This window comes from Plecotus auritus (genome assembly GCF_963455305.1).
Source record: "Plecotus auritus genome assembly, chromosome: 4".
In the NCBI taxonomy this organism is placed as follows: Eukaryota; Metazoa; Chordata; class Mammalia; order Chiroptera; family Vespertilionidae; genus Plecotus; species Plecotus auritus.
Window position 1 is genome coordinate 135945656 of NC_137775.1, and position 24661 is coordinate 135970316.

Below are 24661 nucleotides of genomic sequence, written 5' to 3' on the forward strand. Positions count from 1 at the left end.
ATCCAACATGACTGATGTTCTTACAAGAGGATGGCCATCTGAAGACACATAGGGAGAACACCATACGATGACAAAGGCAGACTGGAGTGATGCATCTACAAGCCAAGGAACACCAAAGACTGCCAGCAAACCACCAGAAGCTAGGAAGAGGCAAGAAAGGATTACCTACTGGTTACACAGGAAGCATGGCCCTATAGACACCTTGATTTCAATTTCCAGCCTCCAGATATGTGAGATAATAAATCACTGGTATTCTAAAGTTTGTGGTACTTTGTCATGGCAGCTCTAGGAAATTAATAGGATGGAAGCAATTTGGACCTGAAATTTGGGGGTACATGCTGAGCTCAGTCATAAAAGAACCTAGCTTCTCTGAGAATCACGAGAAAACTATTTTGAAATGGCAATTAGCAGAAAACCAAAAAAGAAATACAAATATGGGTGACACCAGAAGTGTGTGGGAAAGGAAGGGCTAGAATGGACAGGTCACTTCATGAGGTAGTCCCGCTGATGGTACAAACTGAGACCATGCAGCGGACCATCACCAAACCCACACACATGCATCTGTACCCACCCACACATGGTGTGTCAATCATACCTACGTAGCCATCCCCCGAGATTCTCGCTGTTCTAAAGAGTTTATGCACTCTGATTATACTGCATTAAAGAGTAGTGGCACAGAAAAGGGGAGGCCCATAGACTGTTCTTGAAGCAGTGGCTGCTTCAACATGTCCCGTGGTTCCAGCACTGGTTTTGACCGCCACATTACCATTTTTTCACCCGAGGGCCGGCTTTACCAAGTAGAATATGCTTTTAAGGCTATTAACTAGGGTGGCCTTACATCAGTAGCTGTCAAGAGGGAAAGACTGTGCAGTAATTGTCACACAGAAGAAAGTACCTGACAAATTACTGGATTCCAGCACAGTGACTCACTTATTCAAGATAACCGAAAACATTGGCTGTGTGATGACAGGAATGACAGCTGACAGCAGGTCCCAGGTACAGAGGGCACGCTATGAGGCAGCTAATTGGAAATACAAGTATGGCTATGAGATTCCTGTGGACATGCTGTGTAAAAGAATTTCTGATATTTCTCAGGTCTACACACAGAATGCTGAAATGAGGCCCCTTGGTTGTTGTATGATTTTAATGGGTATAGATGAAGAACAAGGCCCTCAGGTGTACAAGTGTGATCCTGCAGGTTACTACTGTGGGTTTAAAGCCACTGCAGCAGGCGTTAAACAAACTGAGTCAACCAGCTTTCTTGAAAAAAAAGTGAAGAAGAAATTTGATTGGACATTTGAACAGACAGTGGAAACTGCGATCACCTGCCTGTCTACTGTTCTATCAATTGATTTCAAACCTTCAGAAATAGAAGTTGGAGTAGTTACAGTTGAAAATCCTAAATTCAGGATTCTTACAGAAGCAGAGATTGACACTCATCTTGTTGCTCTAGCAGAGAGAGACTAAACATTGTAGTCAGTTTACCAAATCCATTACGCCACTTGCCTGTGTGTTTGGTAACAACAGATGAACATTATGGAGGCCTTTGGATTGAAAAAGGAACCTCTCCCACTCCTCCTGCCACTGAAGTGGTTAGGGCTCTATATAAATAAAAACAGTGCTTTTGGGAAAAAAAAAAAAAGAAAAGAAGAAAAGAAAATGGGAGCACCCTAAGAGTGGGCTGTCTGAAGGAGAAAGGCCTCTAGTCCCCAAAGTGACACCCAGTTGGGGAAGCCACCCAGAGAAATGTACTTTCTCCAGGGTTACCCACGGGGTCCCATGTTATCCCACTAGGCTCCCAGAAAGTTTGTCCCCAGAGGGAGACAAATTGACAAACGAAAAGTGAAAGGCTATTATTACATTTGCTAAGTGTTTCTTGTCTGCCATGCATCCCTCCATGTTGTCACCAAATAAACTCAATTCCTGGAGTGTGACCAACCTGTCACCCTTTTCTCCTCCTCAATACAGACAAGACCTCTCTCCTCCTGCTTCTGGCCAAATCGAGAGCAATGCTAGAGAGCTTCCCTGAACAAATCCAGGAAAGGTGAGAGGAATCCCAGGATTCCTGAGATAGAGAGATAAGTGGGGAAGAGGATAGACAGAACAGCCAATGAGGACAGGCTGGCACTGGAAGAAATGGAGGTGAAGAATGAGGCTCAAGTCATGAGGCCACCAATGAGAGTGACCATCTGCAACTGAACTATGGGCCTAAGGCAACAATATCTCTTTCCTCAACTGACCAAAACCTTTTCCCAAGGACCTGCAGGCATCATCCTTGGCACAGGGGCACATCAGTGGCAAAAGAGAGACAAAGCTTCCTAACCACATGACGCTCACATTATAATGTTTCCAGAGAAGATCTTCTAAGTACATCTGAGAATAAAAAACCAGAGCTTGAGCACAGCCTCTTATAACCCAAAAAAGTACAAATGTCCATCAGGCCACATACCCCAATTTCTATTTCGCAGAAGTTTCCCCTACAGAAATGGTGACCTTCCTATACTTTGCACCTCTAAGGTGACCAGGGGACTGCCTTTAATCTAATCCATCTATGAACATCTTCAAATAATTGACAACAGCAGTTATTTGATCCATATTCCAAATCAATATCTGAAATATATCCATTTTCTTATTCTTGCCCACCTTCCATAGAGTTGCTGCTACAGGTCAGGTGAAAAGCCAGCTATGAAAAGCCTTAAACTTTATCCTGCAAATTTAATCTTTATCATACATTCACTCCAATACACACGTGCACTTGCTCCAAAATTACCTGTTCAACAGTAAGAGAAGCATCTTTCTAGCCCCATTTAACAAAACCATGAAGAAACATGATCTCACTACAACTTTTAGTCATTCTGATCTCATGAACCAACAGATATTGAATTGTTCAAAGATGAAACCTCAGACAAGTGAACTCTGAATTAGCCAGTTTTGCCGCAATCCCCTTCCCACCCCACCAAACAGGGTGAGTCAGGAGGTCTGGAGATCTTTGGCTTTTTCACTAACCCCAAGAACAATGCTTATGCCTGTGCTTGGAAGGGCTTGTCTATATAGCCCTCAGGAGGAAACATTTGCCCGCTTTCTATCACACTTACTTGTTTTCCATATTCCTGCCAAGAACCAAAGTCATCAGTCCAGTACCAAATCCACTCAGTGGTGAGAATGAAATGTGGAGGTTTGGTGACAGAAGAGGCTGTGGAGAGGCGCCGAGCCCGGGCACTGCCGAACCTCATAGACTCAAAGTTCAGATAATCAGAGTGAAAGATACTGACCAAGTCAGCACATAAGATCCTGCAAAAGAATATAAGAGATATACTTAAAATTCCACCAATCAGATGAACATAGGCCCCTCAACTTCCACCCATGGTCTTCCAGACACTCGGCTGGTAGATGTGAACATACTAGTTAATGTAACATGCACATTTAAAGAAAGTATTTCCAAGTGGGGAGGGAGGACTGCTTTTTAAGATCAGTTTTGCCATGCAAAAATAATAAAATCAAACTCATTAGCGTGACATTCTTTTCACAACACAGAAAATGCTGCTTTAAACATTTTTTAATGCACTGATGAGTTGGTAAGAAAGGGAAATCCTTAGAAGCCAAAATAACAATAGTTAACATATAATGAGTGTTTATTGTGTGAGTGTGGCCCTGTTGACACCTTAATTTCTAACCTCTAGCCTCCAAAGCTGTGACAGAATAAATTTCTGTTGTTTTATGTCACCACGCGGTAAACTGCTAAGGCAGTCCTAGGAAACTATTATACCTGTATTTAGACTTATAGCTAACTTCTAAATTGAAGCAATGGAAACCAGAAAATAATGGAATAATCTTTGAGGAATTCAAAGAAAATACCCAATAAAACGATCTTTCACCCTAACCGGTTTGGCTCAGTGGATAGAGCGTCAGCCTGTGGACTGAAAGGTCCCAGGTTCGATTCCGGTCAAGGGCATGTACCTTGGTTGTGGGCACATCCTCAGTAGGAGGTGTGCAGGAAGGAGCTGATCAATGTTTCTCTCTCATCGATGTTTCTAACTCTCTATCCCTCTCCCTTCCTCTCTGTAGAAAAACAATAAAATATATTAAAAAAAAAACCAAAACGATCTTTCAAAAATGAGGATGAAATAAAGATACTTTCAGACAAACAACACATTTGCCACTATACTCTTACTAAGGCAACTTCTAGGAGATGAACTTAAAAAGGAAAAGTAATCCAAGAGGAAATATATGGCAAAGGAATGTTGGGTACAAAACAAAATGATAAATGTATAAGTTGAAACAAATATTGACTATATAAAATGATGCTAATTTCTAATTTCTGGAAAATAAAAAGAAGAATAGAGGCAACATGTATATAGCACATGTTATATGCCTAGCACTTTCCTAAGTGTTTTGCATATATTAACTCTTTTAATTCTCAAAATAACCCTTTGATGTAGAAACTATTATTTTATCTACTTGACATATGGGGAAACTGAGACACAGGAAGGTTAAGTAATTTGCCCAAATTTATATAAGTAGTAAATAAGTTTGAATGGAACTACCTCAGAATTTAAGTGTTCAAGTTTCTTTTATAATTCGAGAGAATGATTAAAAGTATAAGTTAGCTTGAATTGTTAAAGTTTGCTATAAATTAAGGAAGCTGTTTAGATTTCTAGAGTAATCAGTAAAAGAACAGATATTCAGTATATACTAGTAGATAAGAAGAAAAATTAAATGAGAAAAAAAAATCTTAAAGAAGACCAAAAAGAGAGAAAAGAAATATAGAAAAAGCAGGTCAAATACCAAAAAATCAAGATGGACAGTAAAAATTAATTTAAATGTACAGGTAATCACAATAAATGTAAGTAAACTAACTTTTAATTAAAAAACAAAGATTGTCAAACTGAAAAAAAAAGTTCTAAGATGTTTATAGGAAACATATCTAAAATAAAGGACAAAAAAGCTTGAAAGTAAAAGAATTATAAACAGTAACTAAAAGCAGCTGGCATCTTTATATTAATAGCAAACAAGACAAATCTAAAGCAAAAATTATTACTAGAGGAGGTGGGGGGGAGGTTAACCAGGGAACTTAAATGCATATATGTATAGCCCATGGATGGACACAGACAATAGTGTAGTGAAGGCCTAGAAGGGGCAGGTGCAGGATGGAGGAGGTCATGGGGGGAAAAAAGAGGAACATCTATAACACTTTCAACAATAAAGATAAATTTTTAAAAAATCATTACTAGAACTAAAAACCATCCACTTTATATTAACAGACTGAAATTACTAAGAAGATATAAATGCTAAACTTACATACGCTTTAAAGCACTTTTTTAATACATGAAACAAAAATTGATGGAATTATAAGGGAAAAGTGAAAAATTTATAGTGTTAACATATCTCTGAGGGTAACTGATTAAAGCAGCAAAAAAATCAATAAGGATATAGAAGATTTAAACCACATAATTAATGCCGAAACCGGTTTGGCTCAGTGGATAGAGCGTCAGCCTGTGGACTGAAGGGTCCCGGGTTCGATTCCGGTCAAGGGCATGTACCTTGGTTGCGGGCACATCCCCATTGGGGGGTGTGCAGGAGGCAGCTGATCGATGTTTCTCTCTCATCGATGTTTCTATCTCTCTATCCCTCTCCCTTCCTCTCTGTAAAAATATCAATAAATTTTAAAAAAAATAAATAAACCACATAATTAATATACTTCATCTAAACTGCATCAAAAAAACTTTTTGCATACATAGGACTTTTACTAAAACTGACCCTGTACTACACTCATAAAGCAAGTCACAATAAAATTCAAAGAGTTTGTTATTATATGCTCTTTACTTTCTGACCACAATGCAAATCATTTAAAATTAAATAAACACATTTTGAAAATATACTTAAGAAATAAACCATGGGTCACCTAATATATGAGATTAAGAAAGGACAAAATTTGGTTCTTTTTAAAAAGAAAAATATTAGTAAAACCAATAAATCTGTTAGATCAAGAAAAAAAGGAGGGGGGACATATTAGAAATGTAAAAGGGCCCTAGCCAGTGTGGCTCAGTTGGTGATGGGTTCGATTCTCGGTCAGGGCACATACCCAGATTGTGGGTCCTCACTCAGGGTGCATGCACGAGGCAACCAGTCCATGTGTCTCACATCAATGTCTCTCTCTTTCTCTCTTTTTCTCTTACTCTCTCTCTGTCCCTTCCCACTGTCTCTGAAAAGCAATGGAAAAAATATCCTCAGGTGAGGTTTAACAAAACAAAATTTAAAAAGGAAATGTAAAAGGGATAAAATTAAAGATGCCACAGACACAAGCAACTTTATGACAATTAGTTTGAAAATAAATAAAAGAACAAACTCCTGGAAATAAACTTACCAAAACTGACTCACAGAAAAATAGAAAACCTGACTGGTCCTATGACAATTATCAGAAATTGGGTCAGTAGTTTAAAGTCTTCCCACAAATTTAACATTAGGCTTAGACATTAGGCTCTGCCCTCCGCTCCTTTACTTTGAATTTATATTAGTTCACACAAACACTCCATCCATGCTTTTGTTCCAGCCCTCCGGTCCAGTTTAAGAACCCATTGTGGCCCTCGAGTCAAAAAGTTTGCCCACCCCTGCCCTAACCACTCCCCTGACAGCCTGATTGATGCCTAACTGCTCCCCTGCCAGCCTGTTTGCCCCTAACTGCCCTCCCCTGCAGCCCTGGTCACCCCTAACTGCCCTCCCCTGCAGGCCTGGTCCCCCCCAACTGCTCTCACCTGCAGGCCTGGGTCCCCCCCAACTGCCCTTCCCTGCAGGCCCAGTTGCCCCCAACTTCCCTCCTCTGCCGGTCTGGTCACCCCTAACTGCCCTCCCCTGCAGGCTTGATCACCCCCAACTGCCCTCCCTTTCAGGCCTGGTCCCTCCCAACTGCCCTCCCCTGCTGGCCATCTTGTGGTGGCCATCTTGTGTCCACATGGGGGCAGCCATCTTTGACCACATGGGGGCAGCGATCTTGTGTGTTGTAGTGATGGTCAATTTGCATATTACTCTATTAGATAGGAGGATAGAGGCCTGGTGCACGGGTGGGGGCCGGCTGGTTTGCCCTGAAGGGTGTCCTGGATCAGGGTGGGGTTCCCTTGAGGCTTGGGGCGGCTGGGCGAGGGGCCTGTGGTAGTTTGCAGGCCAGCCACGCCCCCCAGCGACCCAAGCGGAGGCCCTGGGATCTGGTATTTATTTATCTCCTATAATTAAAACTTTGTAGCCTGGAGTGGAGGCCAAGGCAGGCCAGGGCTGCAGGAGCTTGGCTTCCTCCATCGCCAGGGGCAACTCAAGCCTCCTGCTCTCTCCAGCTCCGTGGCTGCTGCCATTTTTGTTGGGATTTATTTATCTTCTATAATTGAAACTTTGTAGCCTTGAGTGGAGGCCTGGGCTGGCCAGGGTGTGTGGAAAGCTTGGCTTCCTCCATCACCGGGGCAACCCAAGCCTCCTGTTCGCTCCGTGGCTGCAGCCATCTTGGTTGGGTTAATTTGCATACTCACTCCTGATTGGCTGGTGGGCATGGCTTGTGGGTGTAGCAGAGTAATGGTTAATTTGCATATTACTCTTTTATTAGATAGGATGGTTAAGTGAGTACCATTTTAACATTTAAAGTTGTTATTTTTAAAATTGGGGCAAAGAATGAAAAGAATAATATTTCAGCCATTACCACCCCTATTTGGCATGATATAGGGACAGTGGTCGGCAAACCACAGTGCACAAGCCACATGCGGCTCTTTGGCCCCTTGAGTGTGGCTCTTCCACAAAATACCATGGCCTGGAGGAGTCTATTTTGAAGAAGTGGCGTTAGAAGTTTAAGTTTAAAAAATTTGGCTCTCAAAACAAATTTCAATTGTTGTACTGTTGATATTTGGCTCTGTTGACTAATGAGTTTGCCCACCACTGATATAGGAGGTCCTAGCCACTACAATAAGGCAATACAAAGAAATAAAATGTATAAGAACTTAAAATAAAAATATTATTCAGCCAAAACCGGTTTGGCTCAGTGGATAGAGCGTCGGCCTGCGGACTCAAGGGTCCCGGGTTCGATTCCGGTCAAGGGCGTGTGCCTTGGTTGCGGGCACATCCCCGGTGGGGGGCGTGCAGGAGGCGGCTGATCGATGTTTCTCTCTCATCGATGTTTCTAGCTCTCTGTCCCTCCTCTCCCTTCCGCTCTGTAAAAAATCAATAAAATATATTTAAAAATATATATATATATTATTCACCAATTATAATTATTTCTACATATAGTTACTAGAATATATAACTATATAGATAATTCACATAAATTAACAGTAGATTCTTTTGAGGTAAGATATTTTAGGAAAGTTGCAGGATACAAGATTATACAAATGTCAGTTGCATTTCTATGCATCAGCAGAGAGAAAACATAACAAACATTTTTTAACTGGGATGTAAAGTATAACATGATGACTACAGTTAACAATGCTGTATGGCATATTTGATAAGTGCTAAGAGAACAGATCCTAAAAGTTCTCATCACAAGGAAATAAAAATTTTTTATAACCATATGAGGTGATGGATACTAACTAAATTTATTGTAATCATTTTGCAATATATACATATGTCAAGTCATTGTGCTGTACACCTTAAACTTATATTGTGTTGTATATCATTTATATCTCAAAGAAACTGGGGAAAATATGTATTTTTAAAATTCTTTAAGTGAAGGAACTAACAGATCCCTAAAGAAAAAAGTCTAAAAAAGATATACAAGACATTAATGGAGAAAATTATACAATTACTAAAAGATATTAAAGATTTAAATAAATGAGATGCTATTATACATATGAAAGAAAGTCTCAGCATCATAAAGATGTCAATTCTCCCCAAACTGACAGCAGTCAATGCAATTTCAATTTTAAAGTCACAACAGAGTTTTATTTGTGAAAACTAAGGAGTAAGTTTTCAAATTTCTAAGCAAAAGACCAAGACGAATCAAGACATTATAAAGAAAATCAAGGTGGGGATTTACCTCACCAGATGCAACTAAAAAGCATCCTATCTAATAAAGAGGGAATGTGCTAATTGACCATCACTCCGTCACAAAGATGGCTGTACCCACAGCTGAAGCCAAATTCCCATAAGGAGCCTTAACGAGCAATCAGCAGGGACCTAAGGCTACGCCCTACCCCGCCCCGTAGAGCTTGACAGGGGACCTCAGGCCATACCCCCCACCAGGTGGGGCTTGACAGGGGACTTCAGGCCGTGCCCACACCCCGGCACCAGGACGGGGGACCTCAGACCGCACCCCCTGCCCAGCAGGGCTTGACGGGGGACCTCAGGCTGCACCCCTCACCCCAGCATCGGGCCAGGGGGCCTGAGGCTGTGCCCCCCACCCAGCGGGGCTTGACAGAGGACCTCAAGGTGCACCCCCAGTGCCGGGTCAGGGGAACTCAGGCCGCGCCCCCGCCCCAGCACCAGGCCAGGGGACCTGAGGCTGCACCCCCTACCTGGCTGGGCTTGACGAGGGACCTCAGAACACACCCCCCACCCAGCAGGGCTTGGCAGGGGACCTCAGGCCACACCTCCCGCCTTGGCACCAGGCCGGGGGACCTCAGGCCATGCCCCCCGCCCCAGCACCGGGCCAGGGGACCTGAGGCTACGCCGCCCTGCCTGGCGGGGCTTGACAGGGGACCTCAGGCCATGCTCCCCACCCAGCGGGGCTTAATGGGGGACCTCAAGGTGCACCCCCAGTGCCGGGTCAGGGGAACTCAGGCCGCGCCCCCGCCCCAGCACCAGGCCAGGGGACCTGAGGCTGCACCCCCTACCTGGCTGGGCTTGACGAGGGACCTCAGAACACACCCCCCACCCAGCAGGGCTTGGCAGGGGACCTCAGGCCACACCTCCCGCCTTGGCACCAGGCCGGGGGACCTCAGGCCATGCCCCCCGCCCCAGCACCGGGCCAGGGGACCTGAGGCTACGCCGCCCTGCCTGGCGGGGCTTGACAGGGGACCTCAGGCCATGCTCCCCACCCAGCGGGGCTTAATGGGGGACCTCAAGGTGCACCCCCAGTGCTGGGTCGGGGGAACTCCGGCTGTGCCCCTTGCCCAGCAGGGCTTGATGGGGGACCTGAGGCTGCCCCCCGCCACCTGGTGGGGCTTGACGGAGGACCTCAAGGCACGCCCCCCCCACCCCAGTCTGGGCTGGGGTACCTCAGGCCACGCCCCCCATCCTGGCACCAGGCCAGGGGACCTGAGGCTATGTCCCCTGCCCAGCGGGGCTTGACAAGGGTGGGACTGGTCAGGTCTGGATCTAGCCCAATGGGGGCGGGGGCCAGCTGGGTCTGGGTCTCACGCGATTTTGAGGGGCATGTGGGTGGGCAGGGAATTGACTCTGGGTCCCATGGTGTGCCCCAAACTCTGACAGGAGAAAGGTTTTCATATATATTTTACTAATTTTCTTTCATCTCTGACACTTCTATTATAGAGAAAGGGCAAATAGCAATATTAAATTATTTCCTCTAATTAATCCCCTTTTAATGTGCACGAATTTCATGCACCGGGCCACTAGTTATGAGATAAAACAGTGTGGTATTGATACAAACAGACCAATGAACGGAAAAGGCCAGAAACAGACTTGGGTGTGTATTTGCTAACTTGGCATCTAACACAGGCGGCATTGAAAACAGGTGGAAAAGAAATGGCCTACTTTTAAAAAGTAATATTTGGCAGCTGAATGTGAAAATAAGCTATAAAATGTGTTAATGTTCTGCCTAATATGGCTCAATTTTGGTTGATTTAAAAATAAATTTACTTCTGGAAATGGCTAATGGTGATGGTTGTACACAATGTGAATGTACTTAATGCCACTGAAGTGTACACTTAAAAATGGTTAAGATGGCCATAACCAGTTTGGCTCAGTGGATAGAGCATCAGCCTGTGGACTGAAAGGTCCCAGGTTCGATTCCGGTCAAGGACATGTACCTTGGTTGCAGGCACATCCCCAGTGCGAAGTGTGCAGGAGGCAGCTGATCGATGTTTCTCTCTCATTGATGTTTCTAACTCTCTATCCCTCTCCCTTCCTCTCTGTAAAAAATCAATAAAATGTATTTTAAAAAATGGTTAAGATGGTACATTTTATGTTATGTATATTTTACCACAATTTTTAAATTTTTAAATTAAATACATTTATAACAAGTGGCCTTTGGCAAAACTGGTAATTCATCTGCATAAGAATGAAACTGAACTCATATTTCACACATGCAAGAAGAAATTAAATACAGTCCTTAATACTTTTTAAAGAAAATTTCTTTATGGTCTTGGGTTAAGGAAGGATTTCTTATAACATAAAAAGTATAAAACAATAAAAAAAAAAGATGGAAAAATAATTCTCTTCATTAAAAGGTACCATCACCTGACAGGAAGAATGCATTTTCAACACACATTTAGTAACTAAAATTTTTTAAATTCCTAAAACTAAAATAATGAAAACACAACACAACCTCCCCCTAAATTCTGCCAACATAGGCAAACTACTAGGACAGACATTTTATAGCACTGGAAGCACAAATGGCCAACAAATATATAGAGATACACTTTACCTCATAGGATATGCAAATGAATATACCGGTTACACCCCCAGACTAGGAAAAGTTCAGATGCAGACAATAACAAACATTAGGGAGACATGTCACTAGAGACTGCTAATGGGAGTGGAAAGTGGCATAATCCCTTTGAAAAATAATTTGGCATCACCTGGCAGAGTTGAGGATGAACCTCCCTACAGCAGTTTCATCCCTGAACATCTGCCCTGAGGAAGCCTGTGTGCATGTGAACAAGACATCTTGGAATAGTCTCAAGAACAGAGTGCTGGGAGAAAGACTCCAGCCACAACAGTCCAGTGTATGGTTCTACTTAGCTGTAGGTCAAGAACAGGCAAGACTAACCTATGGTGATAGACATCAGAGCAGCAGTGGCCTATGGGGATGGGCACTGACTGAAAGGGGACAAGAGGAAACTTGCTGGGGTGATGAAAATGATCTATACCTGAATCAGTGTTGGCTACACAAGTGAATGCATTTGTCAAACTCACTGAACTACACACTCAATATCAGTACACCTCACTGTTTGTAAATTTTGCCTCAGAATAAAAGAGAGGGAGAGAGAGACAGGGTGGTTTGTGAGGCATTTAATCTTCCTAAGGGGAATAATTTGTTTCACATACTTTGCAGTAGCAATTTGTACATAATTGCACTCTAAGCACAAATTTACTTTATTCACTCAAAAAATCGACGCAAATTCTCTTGACAACATATTTTAGCAAGTTCAATCCAAGACATGATAAGTATTTGAAAATAAAGCTACCCAGGATTTCCATTTACTCTGAACTAAGTAAAAATACTGAGACACATTTAGAAAAATAAGAAAGTTAAAGGCTGGATAAACAGCAATTCAGCTGTATGACTTCATAGGCAAAGGCTAAAATTTCACAAATGACTGCCTCTTGCTTTTCTGCACTAATCAGTGAAGATATATGTAAGTGATCGGTCCCAACAGCAAATAATTCAGAACTCACTTATTACCACCACTTCCTTCCCCCACAGCTTTTCCCTGAAAAAAAAGAGGAAGGTGAGAGAACAGACATCAACCTCCAGCATAAACATCAACTTCCAATTCTGTTTACTAAGTGTGTGAGTATGTGTGAGTATGTGTGAGAAAGTGTGTGTGTGAAAGCCATCAAAACTAAACCCTGCTGGCCCAGCTGGTGTGGTTCAGTGGTTGAGGGTCGACCTATGAACCAGGAGGTCACGGTTCCATTCCCGGTCAGTGCCCAAGTCCAGGTTTCAGGCTCGATTCCCAGTGTGGGGCATGCAGGAGGCAGCCGATTGGTGATTCTCTCTCATCATTGATGTTTCTACCTCTCTCTCCCTCTCCCTTCCTCTCTGAAATCAATAAAAATATATTTGGAGGGGAAAAAACTAAAAACTAAACACTTTGTGTGTCTAAACTTCCCACAAGACACACAAAAGCCCAGGCACAAAGCAGATACAAATGATGTATTTCCTACCTGTTTTTATTGGGATTGCTATATGCCTCTTCAATAAGCTCCATTTTGTCCAAATCCTTCCAATTGCCTCCATCCAAGAATTGCCATCGATACGGCAAATGGAAATGAACTCTATTGCACTTATCTAAAATAAAAATAAAAAGAAGACATTTGGTATTAGACAGCATGACCTAGTCCCATGGTTATCAATGCGTGTGGTGCTGCATGCTGACCTAGGAATACTTTGGAAATTCGTGGAGGACTATTTTTTTAGTATAGTCATATCTAAGCATTTAGATATCCTATATAATAAAATCTTAATATGCTAAGTGTCTGGTCGTCCAGTTGGCTGTTCAACCAATCAAAGTGTAATATGCTAACGATATGCTAAGGCAGCTCAACTGCTCACTATGACCACCAGGGAGCAGACAGTTGACTAGTCAACCAGTCGCTATCACATGCACTGACCACCAGGGGGAAGACGCTCTGACCAGTAGGTGAGCTTGCTGCTGGGGTCCAGCTGATCAGGACTGAGCAAGATGGGCTGGACATGCCCTGGAGCCCTCCTGCGGCTAGCCAACCTCCCGGGTCCCTCCCCGGCCCCAATCGTGCACTGGTGGGGTCCCTGGGCCTGGCCTGTGCCCTCTGGCAATCCGGGGCCCCTCGGGGAATATCGGAGAGCCAGTTTCGGCCCGATCCCACGGGCCAGGCCTAGGGACCCCACTGGTGCACGAATTTGTGCACCGGGCCTCTAGTTTAAATGCTATGTATTTTATCATATACATTTTCCTTTTTATATCTCTTTTTAACAGGACATTACACTGACTTTTCAAATGACATAAGTTGGCAGGTTACATTATATAAGAATTTCATCTCATGATAGTAAAGAAGCTGATCATGAAGTCAAAGGCACCATACCAGCAGGTAAAAGTCTGACTATGTGTTACTGTCAGGTGGACAGGTAGTGCTCATGCCAAAAACAGAGCCAGCTTTATCTCTACCATCACAACCCCAGACATGTTTGATTGCAAGTGGGTCAGAAGCATGGTTCTAACATACACTGATCTTTCTGGCTGCTAACATGCTCACCTCTCATCCACACACATACCCCCCGCCCCCCACACACACCCCTAAAGGTCTTTATACACTGCTCTGCCCCTGCAGATATACACATAATAAATGGCCTACGTCTATGGGTTTCAGCCAACTGTTTCTCCTACGCTTTCCCTACATTCCCCAGGGCCCCTCTCGCTCCTAACACTTCCCATATACCTTGTCTTGTCTCATACCAAACCCTCACCCAGAATGCAGCCCACAACCTCTACCTTTCAGTATCCTCTATGAAGTTCTGGTTCATCCATACAGAAGAATGTTGTGAGAGGAAAGGAAGACAGGAAAGAAAAGCAATGGAAAGTTCTGTGCACTCTGCTATGGACCTGCCTCCAAGATATATGCTATAAGGTAGCAAGACAGTGCAATTCTGAGAAAGAAGAACAAAGCTAAAGGCATCACAATTTCTGATTTCCAACTTAATTACAAAAGTGAAGTAATCAAAACAGTACGGTACTGGTAAGCCAGTCAGAGAAGGACAAAGTATCACACGATCTCACCCTAGCCGGTTTGGCTCAGTGGACAGAGCGTCAGCCTGCAGATTAAAGGGTCCTGGATTCAATTCCAGTCAAGGGGACATGCCTGGGTTGTGGGCTTGACCCCCAGTAGGGGTTGTGTAGGAGGCAGCCAATCAATGATTCTCATCATTGATGTTTCCATCTCTCTCTCCCTCTATGCAATCAATAAAAAAAATTTTTTTTCAAAAAAATAGACCCAGAAGTCATAGAAGCATGAACAGACTGTTGAACCTAAGAGGGAAGGCAGGGGAGGTTGGGTGGGAAGTGATCAACCAATGAACTTGTATGCATATATGCATAACCCATGGACACAGACAATGGGGTAGTGAGGACCTGTGGGGGAGGTGGGGAATGGGTGCGGGCTGAAAGAGGTTAATAGGGGAAAAAGGAGGACCGATATAATACTTTCAACAATAAAGATATTTTTTAAAAAAGAATACCTCTTTTGGGGTAAAAATAAAAATCAGAGGTATTTTGTCTGAATACACATCTGTGCACGTATTATTCCTTGCAGGGGGAACTGGGTGGCCAGGACAGAGTTATAAGGGGAGATTTCTGTTGTTTTTTGTACCTTTTAAATTTTGGACCAAATCACATATTATATATTCAAAAAAATTAAGTGTCTAGTGAAGTGAAAAAAGATATAACAGTGTGAGTAGCGTGCCTGTGAAAGAAGAAAACAGATTAGACATATACACCTGTTCATGTATAAAATCTTTGTGAAAGAATATTAAAGGAATTGGTAATAATGACTGTTTCTGGGAGCGATCTCTGTACTGGGTGTGAGGGAGACATTTCTTAATGACTGTCCTTTTCACATTTTTAATTCATCTTTCAAAATAACAGCAATGAAGCTTGGCTAATTTGACACCTGAAAAATAATAAAATTGTAAGCATTCTTTCAGGTAAGTCTCAATACCACTTCTTTCTCAGAGATTCTACAAAAGATGTGGTGGTGTGAGAAGCACAATGAAGGAAGGTGGAAGGCTCCCTGGGCTTGTTAAAGGCCAGGCCTGGGGCCAGGCCAACTGGACGGAAGAGAGCACCTGGCTGAACAGACAGAGAACAAGAGGAAGACCCCCGCCAAGGGAATCTCCTCTGAAATCAGCAAGGCTGGATACAGCCACACTGGGGGTCTCAGGACATCCTGACTTGTCCAGAGTTAGAGCCTCTTAAGACTCCTGACTAGGGGTGTGTACAAGAGTGATAATGAAGGACTCAGCCTGAATAGATGAGGTCATAACTGTGATCCAGAGTTATGACAAAATAAGATTTCCCGTTTCCTCTTGAGGGGCATGAAGGGCAATGATCCTCGATAAGTGTTCAGTTACTGCATTTATACACCCAAGCACAGGTGAATCCTGGATGGCCTGAAGAAAGGTTCTCCCCTTAAAAAAGCACCCACCACCAAATACCTTCCAGGCTGATCCTTCATTGAGAAGGACATGAGGGCCAAACATGTGGTCAAACAGCAGGTTCAAGCCTTTTGGTTCTTAATCTGAGCTGAGCATGGAACCCCCACTGCTCACAAATCAGAAGGCACAAAAAGAGGGTGCTGGCCAGAAGGGGGCAATAAGGAAAAAGCTGACATCTGTAATACTTTCAACAATAAAGACTTTTTTAAAAAGCACAAGGAAAGGACGGTGCCACATAGGCCACCACAGCTACAGTGGCTGGCAAGAGTTGATTCCCAGTTCAGTGATGAAGGCATGAGACCCCTTCTCTGCCACATCTGCCCTGGTCTTCCTGTCCCCTTTCTCAGTTTCCTTCCATACTTCAAACATTTCCCACTTCATTGTGTCATTCTAGAGTCTAGGCCTTCTAGAAGGTGAGATACAGAAACCAAATCAATTTGGCAAAGTATTCACATCTACATCCCCTTTCTCTCTATAGCCCTTGAAATGATAGGCCACAGGCAGGATAAATCCCAAAGCACTAGAAAACAATAAACCATTCCATCAAAAGACCAGATTTATTGAAGAATTCCTAAAAATATAAAACAGACAGAATCAAACTGAGATAAAAAGGAAAGAGAAACATACATGCAAAGTAAGCAGAGGAGAGCTACCACAGAAGTGGGAAGTGTCTGGGGGCTTCACAAACTCAAAAGTTCAATGTAACAAGAAGCAAGGAAGACACTCAGGCAATGGCAATGAGAGTAATTGGGATCCACCCCAGCAGGCATTCCCTCAGTGCCTTGCTTATGCGCAACAACCTTGCTATTTGTCCCATGGAACATGTGAGTGTAGATATAAGGGCTGCAGAGAGAGAAGCCTGTGAGAGACCCTTGCAACTCAATAAGATCAAACAACACCCCCAAAATGAGCAAAATCACAAAACGTCAGAAAAGACCACATATTGTATGATTCCATTTCTTTGAAATATCCAGATGCCCTAGCCAGTTTGGCTCAGTGGATAGAGTGTTGGCCTGTGGACTGAAGGGTCCTGGGTTTGATTCCAGTCAAGCGCACATGCCCAGGTTGTGGGCTTGATCCCTGGTGTGGGGCATGCAAGAGGCAGCCAATCAATGATTCTCTCTCATCACTGATGTTTCTCTCTCTCTCCCCCTCTCTTCCTATCTAAAATCAATAATATATACATATATATATATATAATATATAATATATATATAATATATATATAATATATCATATATATAAAATCTAATAATAGAAGAATATGCAAATTTGTCTGTTACAGCATCACGTCACAATCAGATCAGCAGGCTGCATCCCCGCCCTCTGCTCAGGCAGCTGCAAGGCCTGGGGTAGGATAGGATACAATAGCAAGGGAAGGAAACTGCATGCAGAAGGGGGTGGCGACCATGGGGGCGGTGGAGGGGGGGAGAGCACGGAGCAGGTGCCCCCAGCAAGGGGTGGGGTGCAGGCAGTGCAGAGCAGGGAGCCCTGCCCAGATGCGGGAGGAAGGCAGTGGCGGCCATTGGCTGGCAGGCACCCACAGAGTCTGGGATGAATTGGAGGACGGTCCGAGGCCTTCTGGGCGGAAGTGCTCCTGCTTCACAGCAGCAGCGCCCCAGGCCGTGCGGGCCTCAGCCACCCTTGCTGGGTCTGTCGTCTCAGGCAGGGAATGGAAGCAGGACAGTGCTGGAAGGCGGAGAAAGGGGGGCTGCAAACACCTGGCCAGGGCTGAGCCCTGGGCTTGGGGGTTAACACCCCTCCCCCCCCACAACAGAAGCTTTAAGAAGGGAAGGAGGGAGGGAAGAACTTTATAAAGGAGTCAGCAGAGAGCAGAGTTAAAGAAGGAAAGAGGATGTGTGAGTGAACTGTAGGAGCTATAATGAAAATCAAGTATTGTTGTGTACTGGGGACAGATTTTAAAAGTAGGAGTCAAAAAAGAAAAAAAAGATAAATGAGAGTGAGTAATTAGGCAGATATTAAATAATTAGATAGATATTAAAACCCTGGAAGTAAGTAGAGAAGAATATGGATGAGAGAGAAAGAGGGAGGGAAGAAAAGTTTTAAAGGGGAGCTGATAGAGCTTAAAAGGAGAATGGGAAGAAGGAAGAAATGGGGGAGGGAGCAAAGCAGGTCCAAGGGAGGAAGTGAAGAAAAATATTAAAGTGGGAAGAAAGGAAAAGGGGAGGGAGGGTAGGAGTAAAAATAAAGGAAAGAAGGAATGTGGGTAGGGAGGGAGGGTAGGAGAAAGATGGGAAGAAGGATGATGGAACAAAAGTAGGAAATGAGGAAAAAAGTTTATAAATGATGAGTCAATAGGAAAAAGTGTTACATAAAGGAGAGAAAAAAATTGTGTGACAGGGAGAAGCCAATAAGGAAGTCAAATACAATTGTTTGTGAAGAGGATAAGATTAAAAAAAAAAAAAGGTAATAGAGGTGACCAGGCTGGCAGGGGAGGGCAGTTAGGGGGATCAGGCAGGCAAGCAGAGTGGTTAGGGCAGACAGGCAGGTGTGCGGTTAGGAGCCAGAGGTCCCGGATTGCGAGAGAGATGTCCAACTGCCAGTTTAGGCCCAATCCCACTGGCAGTTGAACATCCCCCGAGGGCCCTCAGATTAGAGAGGGTGCAGGTCAGGCTGAGGGACCCCCTCGCCCCCGTGCGTGAATTTCATGCACCAGGCCTCGTGTGTGTGTGTGTGTGTGTGTGTGTGTGTGTGTGTATGTATATCCAGGAAAATCCATAGATAGAATGTAAATCTATAGTTGCCAGGAGCTGGAGGGGAAGGGAGAATATGAGTGACTTCTATTAAATACAGGGTTTCTTTGATGAAATGTTTTAATATCGACCTTGATAATGGCTGCTCAATTCTTTGAGTATATTAAAAACTATTAAAAAGAAGAATTGTATGGTATGTAAATTATACTCAATATCTCAATAAAGCTATTATCTAAAACACAGGCAAAATGTTTAAATAAATACTTCACATAAGACATACAAATGGCCAATAAGCACATGAAAATAAATGTTAAATACCATTAATCATCAGAAAAATGCAGCTTAAAACTACAATGAGCTATCACTACTCTTTTTTTTTAAAATATATTTTATTGATATTTTTACAGAGAGGAAGGGAGAGAGATAGAGAGCTAGAAACATCGATGAGAGAGAAACATCGATCAGCTGCCTCCTGCACACCTCCCACCGGGGACGCGCCCGCAACCAAGGCACATGCCCCTGACCGGAATCAAACCCGGGACCCCTCAGTCCGCAGGCCGACGCTCTATCCACTGAGTCAAACCGGTTTCGGCGCTATCACTACTCTTATTAGAACAGCTAACATTTAAATTGCTGACAATACCAAGTGTTAATAAGGATGTAGAACAACTGAAATGCTCATATATTGCTGGTGGAAAGTTAAAATAATATACATCCATTTGGAAGACAGTTTGGCAGTTTTTATAAAGTAAAACACACATTTATCACATGATCCAGTAATTGCACTTCTAGGTCTTTACCAAAGAAAAGTGGAAACATATATTCACATGAAAACTTGTACATGAAGATTTATAGAAGCTTTATTTGTAAAAAGCCAAAAACTGGAAACCCAAATGTTCATCATCTGAATGGACAAATTGTAGTCAATCCATGCAATGAAATACTACTCAGAAATAAAAAGGAACAAACTATGGATATTCCAGCATGACCAAGCCTCAAAAACATGCTCAGTGAAAGAAGATGGTACTGGAGAATACATGCTGTATAATTCTATTTACATGCAATCCTAGATAAGACAAATCAACCTACAGTAACAAAGTAGATCAGGGATTTCCTGAGATCAGAAAATTGGGGGGTGAGGATTAACTATAAAGGGGCATAACGGAAACTTTTGGAATGATGGAATTGTTCCATATCTAGATTATAGGCATGGCTATATTTATTTAGCAGCCATACTTAACAAAACTCAGAGTGTATATGGCAGACATATTTACCAAAACTCAGAGTGTACACTTAAAATGGATTCATTTTATTGTGTGTAAATTAGATCTCAGTGTTGATTTTTAAAATATACACATATATGCATACACTGAGTGGCCAGATTATTATGATCTCTAAATGCATAATAATCTGGCCACTCAGTGTATATCCTATATAATAAAAGGCTAATATGCAAATTGTCCCCTCAACCAGGAGTTCGACCAGCAGGCAGGCTGGCCAACTGCCCATGTTCTCTCCCCCTGGCCAGGCTGGCCGGACCCCACCCATGCACAAATTCATGCACCGGGCCTCTAATATATATATATATACTCTGAGTGGCCAGATTATTATGCGTTCAGAGATCATAATAATCTGGCCACTCAGTGAGTATACTAGAGGCCCAGTGCATGAAATTCGTACAACAGAAGGAAGGGGTACCTCAGCTTGGCCTTCACCCTCTCCAATCCGGGACCCCTCAGAGGATGTCCGACTGCTGGTTTAGGCCCAATCCTGAGTCAGAAGGAAAAAGTGTTACATAAAGGAGAGAGAAAAATTGTGTGACAGGGAGAAGCCAATAAGGAAGTCAAATACAACTGTGTGTGAAGAGGATAGGGCCTAAACCAGCAGTCAGACATCCCTCTCGCAATCTGGGACCACTGGCTAACCACTCTGCCTGCCTGCCCGATCACCCCTGACCCCTCTACCTGCCGGCCTGATCACCCCTAAACACCCTCCCCTGCCTGCCTGATCGCCCCTAACCACCTCTGCCTTGGCCCCTTCCACCATGGCTTTGTCTTGAAGGCAGGATGACCGGAAGATGTCTGGTTGACCCAGTCTAATTAGCATATTACCCTTTTATTAGTATAGACTAGAGGCCCGATGCACGAAGATTTGTGCAAGAATGGGCCTTCCTTCCCCTAGCTGCAGGCACCACCTTCGCTCCAGCCCAGAGCCACCTTTCTGCCTTCCCACACTGCCAAGAGGCCCAGAGCTGCTGGGGCGGTGCGGAACACCTGCGTTGTTGCCATGATGACGACGCAAGCGTCCCGCCCCGCCCCCGGCCGCACGTATGCAAATTAACCCACCATCTTTGTTGGGTTAATTTGCATACCCACTCCTGATTGGCTGATGGGCGTCACAAAGGTACGGTCAATTTGCATCTTTCTCTTTTATTAGTGTAGATGGCACCTATTCTTTGACTTACTATTCCATTTCCAGGAATCTGTCCATAGAAATACACATGTATACTCAGATGTTCAATGGAACATCACTTTAATTGAATACTACACAATTGTTTTTAAAAACAAGGTGAATTTACATGTACTAACTAACCAAGACACAATACTAAATAAAGGAAGCAGGTTAAATAATATGTCATATGTTCCCATCTGTTAAAAAATATGTACAACAAATATCATAACCACATGGCATGTGTTTACCTTTGGGGAAGGCTGGAGGAGGACTTCAGACTTTACCCTGTATTATTAGACTCTTTTACAAAGTGAAAGTATTCGTGAATTGCTTGGGTAGTTTTTAAAGACTGAAAATGAAACAAGAAGTTGTGGTGTTTGCTTTTTAAAAGGAGTCACCAAATTTGAAAAGGAAACATTCTTCAGTCAAAGTCCAGGATAGCAATAAGGAAACAAAGGTTTAGTAAAAATATAAACACACACATAGATACAAGAATTGCTACATCTGATAAAAGAGGGACTGTGGAGAAAAAACCACAACTTAAACAATTACTCATTCCCAAGAATAAACATGGGTCTAAGGCATCTCTAAGTCTACAACCACTCTGTACAAAAAACACTTATCTTTGTTCCACTAGACTAGGCATCTGTGACTTGTGTGCATCTGTGACTTCATACTATGCTGACCAAGGTTTCACCCGCTGCATGAACCACACAATTATGGCCCCCAAAATCATCATATGATTTTTAGAAACTTAATTCCTATCATCCCCAAATCCCCAACAAAACTGATGCAGAACTGGTATGACCAAATGCCACAGCAGCTTATGGTTAAGAAGGCCCGACCCTCTCTCAACAGGGAAGAGGACTTTGTGGGTGGCCTCAGAACAGAGCTCCAGGAATGAGAAGCAGTTATCCCACCCACACATAGATGAGGGGTTTTCCTGTGACTTACCTTGAAAGCTACAACTTTTCCGGATATGGTACAAGCAGATCTGATCACTCTCCTCTTGGTTAGTAGTTGTTGAGGACACAGAACCTGAACTGTCTCTTCTTTCTACAAACACACACCACAAAGATGTATCAGCTACTGGATTTAATTCCAATAGCAAATACTTGTTAATGAACTATTAGGATTGGGTACCAATACCAAGAAAAAAGCAATAAATAGAAAGTCTACCTCTCAAAATAAAACCTCAATTAATTTTAGGTTAATTATAGTAAATTTAATATAAAAAGGATATGTAAGTGATTTCAAAGTTTACATTTACTAGTGCTACAATGAGCCTTTACCTGTTACATTTAATACTCCCCACCTACTACCATATAAGCAAGCATATAGCATACCCTCACTATTTAATATCACCTGTAATCTTATTATTCCTCTTCATTTTTCTTTTTATGTGTTCCTCAGACATACAGAGGCTCAACCTCAAAACCTACACTTGTGGGACCCTGAAGGTTACCTCCCTCTGTCCCCAAGGGCAGGTATCCTTCCCTCCCTTACTAACAAGGCCATAATCCAACTGACCTCTTCAAGATCTATTTAAAGCAAAACCTTGTCTACTTTTAGGCTTTCTACTATTAAAAGAAATTAACCAAAATTAATGAAAGAAAATGTGAAGGGAAAACACATATAGCAAGGATAATTGTTAAATATAAAAAACCAGGTAAGATTACTGTGATAAGTTTGTCTGCTGGTAGTCCTGACACCTGATATTTTAAGAAGGGGTCTATTAAAAATCCTAGATATCATTGTAGCTAACAAGTGGATTTGATTGTGCATCCCTGGTAGAGCCGTGTCTCATAGTCACCAAGACATAACCAGGCCCAGGACAGTAACTATCACTACATGGCAAGCACTAAAATTTGTTGAATAAAACAATGGGTAACCAGAATGGCCAGCCAACAGCCAGTAATGCAAGAAACACCAATGTATCATGACCTCTGTGAGGGACCACATTCTTCATTTCCCACACAACAGGTACTGAAGAAATGCTTATTACTTAAATAATCTCTGCTCAGAATTTCCCTATGTTCCTCTCACTAAGTCTGACATTATTTTTATTACTATTTTTTTTAATCCACACCTGAGAATATTTTCTCCACTGATTTTTAGAGTGAAAGGGAAGGAGGAGGGGGAAAGAGAGAAAGAGAAACATCGATGTGAGACAGACACATGGCCTGGTTGCCTCTTGCACACACCCCAACCAGGGATAGGGATCAAAACTACACTGAGATACATGCCCTTGATTGAGACTTGAACCCAAGACCCTTGGGTCCACAGGCCGATGCTCTAACCACTGAGCAACCAGCCAGGGCCTGACATTCCTTTTTTAAAAAAAATACTTATCTTAACATGTTCATTCATTCAACAAATGTCTGAGTGCCTACTGTGGGCCTGGCACTGTCCAGGCACTGGAGATGAGCAGTGAACAAAATAAATTTACAATGTCTAAAAAAATTCCATTTATTCATCTCAAGAAGAGACCAACATTACTCTATGCTTTGTTCACTTTTTTTTAAACAATCAAAACAGAATGCAATGCAAAGGATGCCCCTAGAGCTGTGCAGGTCTCCAGGGGACAGAAGCAGTTTCCCATCTCAGTGCAAGTAAGGCCCAGCAGGAATTCATTCATTGTCCACACCAACTGGCATTTTTGTAGAATGTCTTGCTTGTTCATGCCCATGATTTCAACTCATCTTTACAGCCTCCACCACTAGAAGGGGATCACTAACAGCATTTTACTAAAAGAAGCACCGACTTATCCAAAGTCACACATTCCATTTAAAGGCCAGCTGGAATCCAGGAGCCCCAGCCGAGGGCCTTACCAGAAGTCGCCTGTGGGACAGGGGCAGAGCTCTTATTCTTGATGTCATGAGCATTTCTATAAATGGAAGGCATCCTGCTCACCAGGTCTGAGCTCATGCCCAACTTCTGCAGTTTTTCCATATTTTCAGAATTAGAGAAATCATGGGATCTCTTACAGCCTGTGCCAAACTTGCATTCACCCTGTATAAAATACTGGCAGACATGGAGTTTGACACACTGTTTTCTAAAGGAACACGAGCCATGGTGTCCATCTCCTTTGTTGTAGTGAAGGCAGATCTGTTGACAGAGAAGGGAAAAGACAGCAGTTTAGGAAGGCCTCACACAATACACCATATTCCTACTGACTAGTCCACTGGTTAGAAGAGGTTCCTCTAGAGACCTAGCAACTGCTGTGATTCCATCATCCACACAGGCCACACAAAATAAGAATATCCCTCACTCTGGATGACTTAATATATACCCTTGGCTAAACAGAAACTTGGTGGATGGCAGACTTCTCAAAACAAGCCCCTCCACTGGGAAAAGCCAAAGAACTTCAAACTGATCAAAGCTAATCCTTCACGAGACATTTTTTTAAAAATGTATTTTATTGATACTTTAC

General features: G+C 43.0%; 1 protein-coding gene and 1 pseudogene across 2 annotated transcripts in view; one reads left to right on the forward strand and one right to left on the reverse strand.

The window, feature by feature from the left end:
- Window positions 1–24661, reverse strand: part of PARP12 (poly(ADP-ribose) polymerase family member 12) — a 51716-nt gene that overhangs the window by 17870 nt on the left and 9185 nt on the right. Inside the window, exons 3-6 of the mRNA XM_080665506.1 lie at window positions 24060–24336; window positions 22183–22284; window positions 13042–13165; window positions 3096–3291 (exon numbers count right to left, since the gene is read on the reverse strand). Of these exons, the coding sequence (XP_080521632.1) occupies window positions 3096–3291; window positions 13042–13165; window positions 22183–22284; window positions 24060–24336 (699 nt within the window). The remainder of the gene's footprint in view (window positions 1–3095; window positions 3292–13041; window positions 13166–22182; window positions 22285–24059; window positions 24337–24661) is intronic.
- On the forward strand, window positions 726–1496 carry LOC308247012 (proteasome subunit alpha type-6-like; annotated as a pseudogene). Its single transcript has one exon. The product of its transcript is annotated as a proteasome subunit alpha type-6-like (transcript).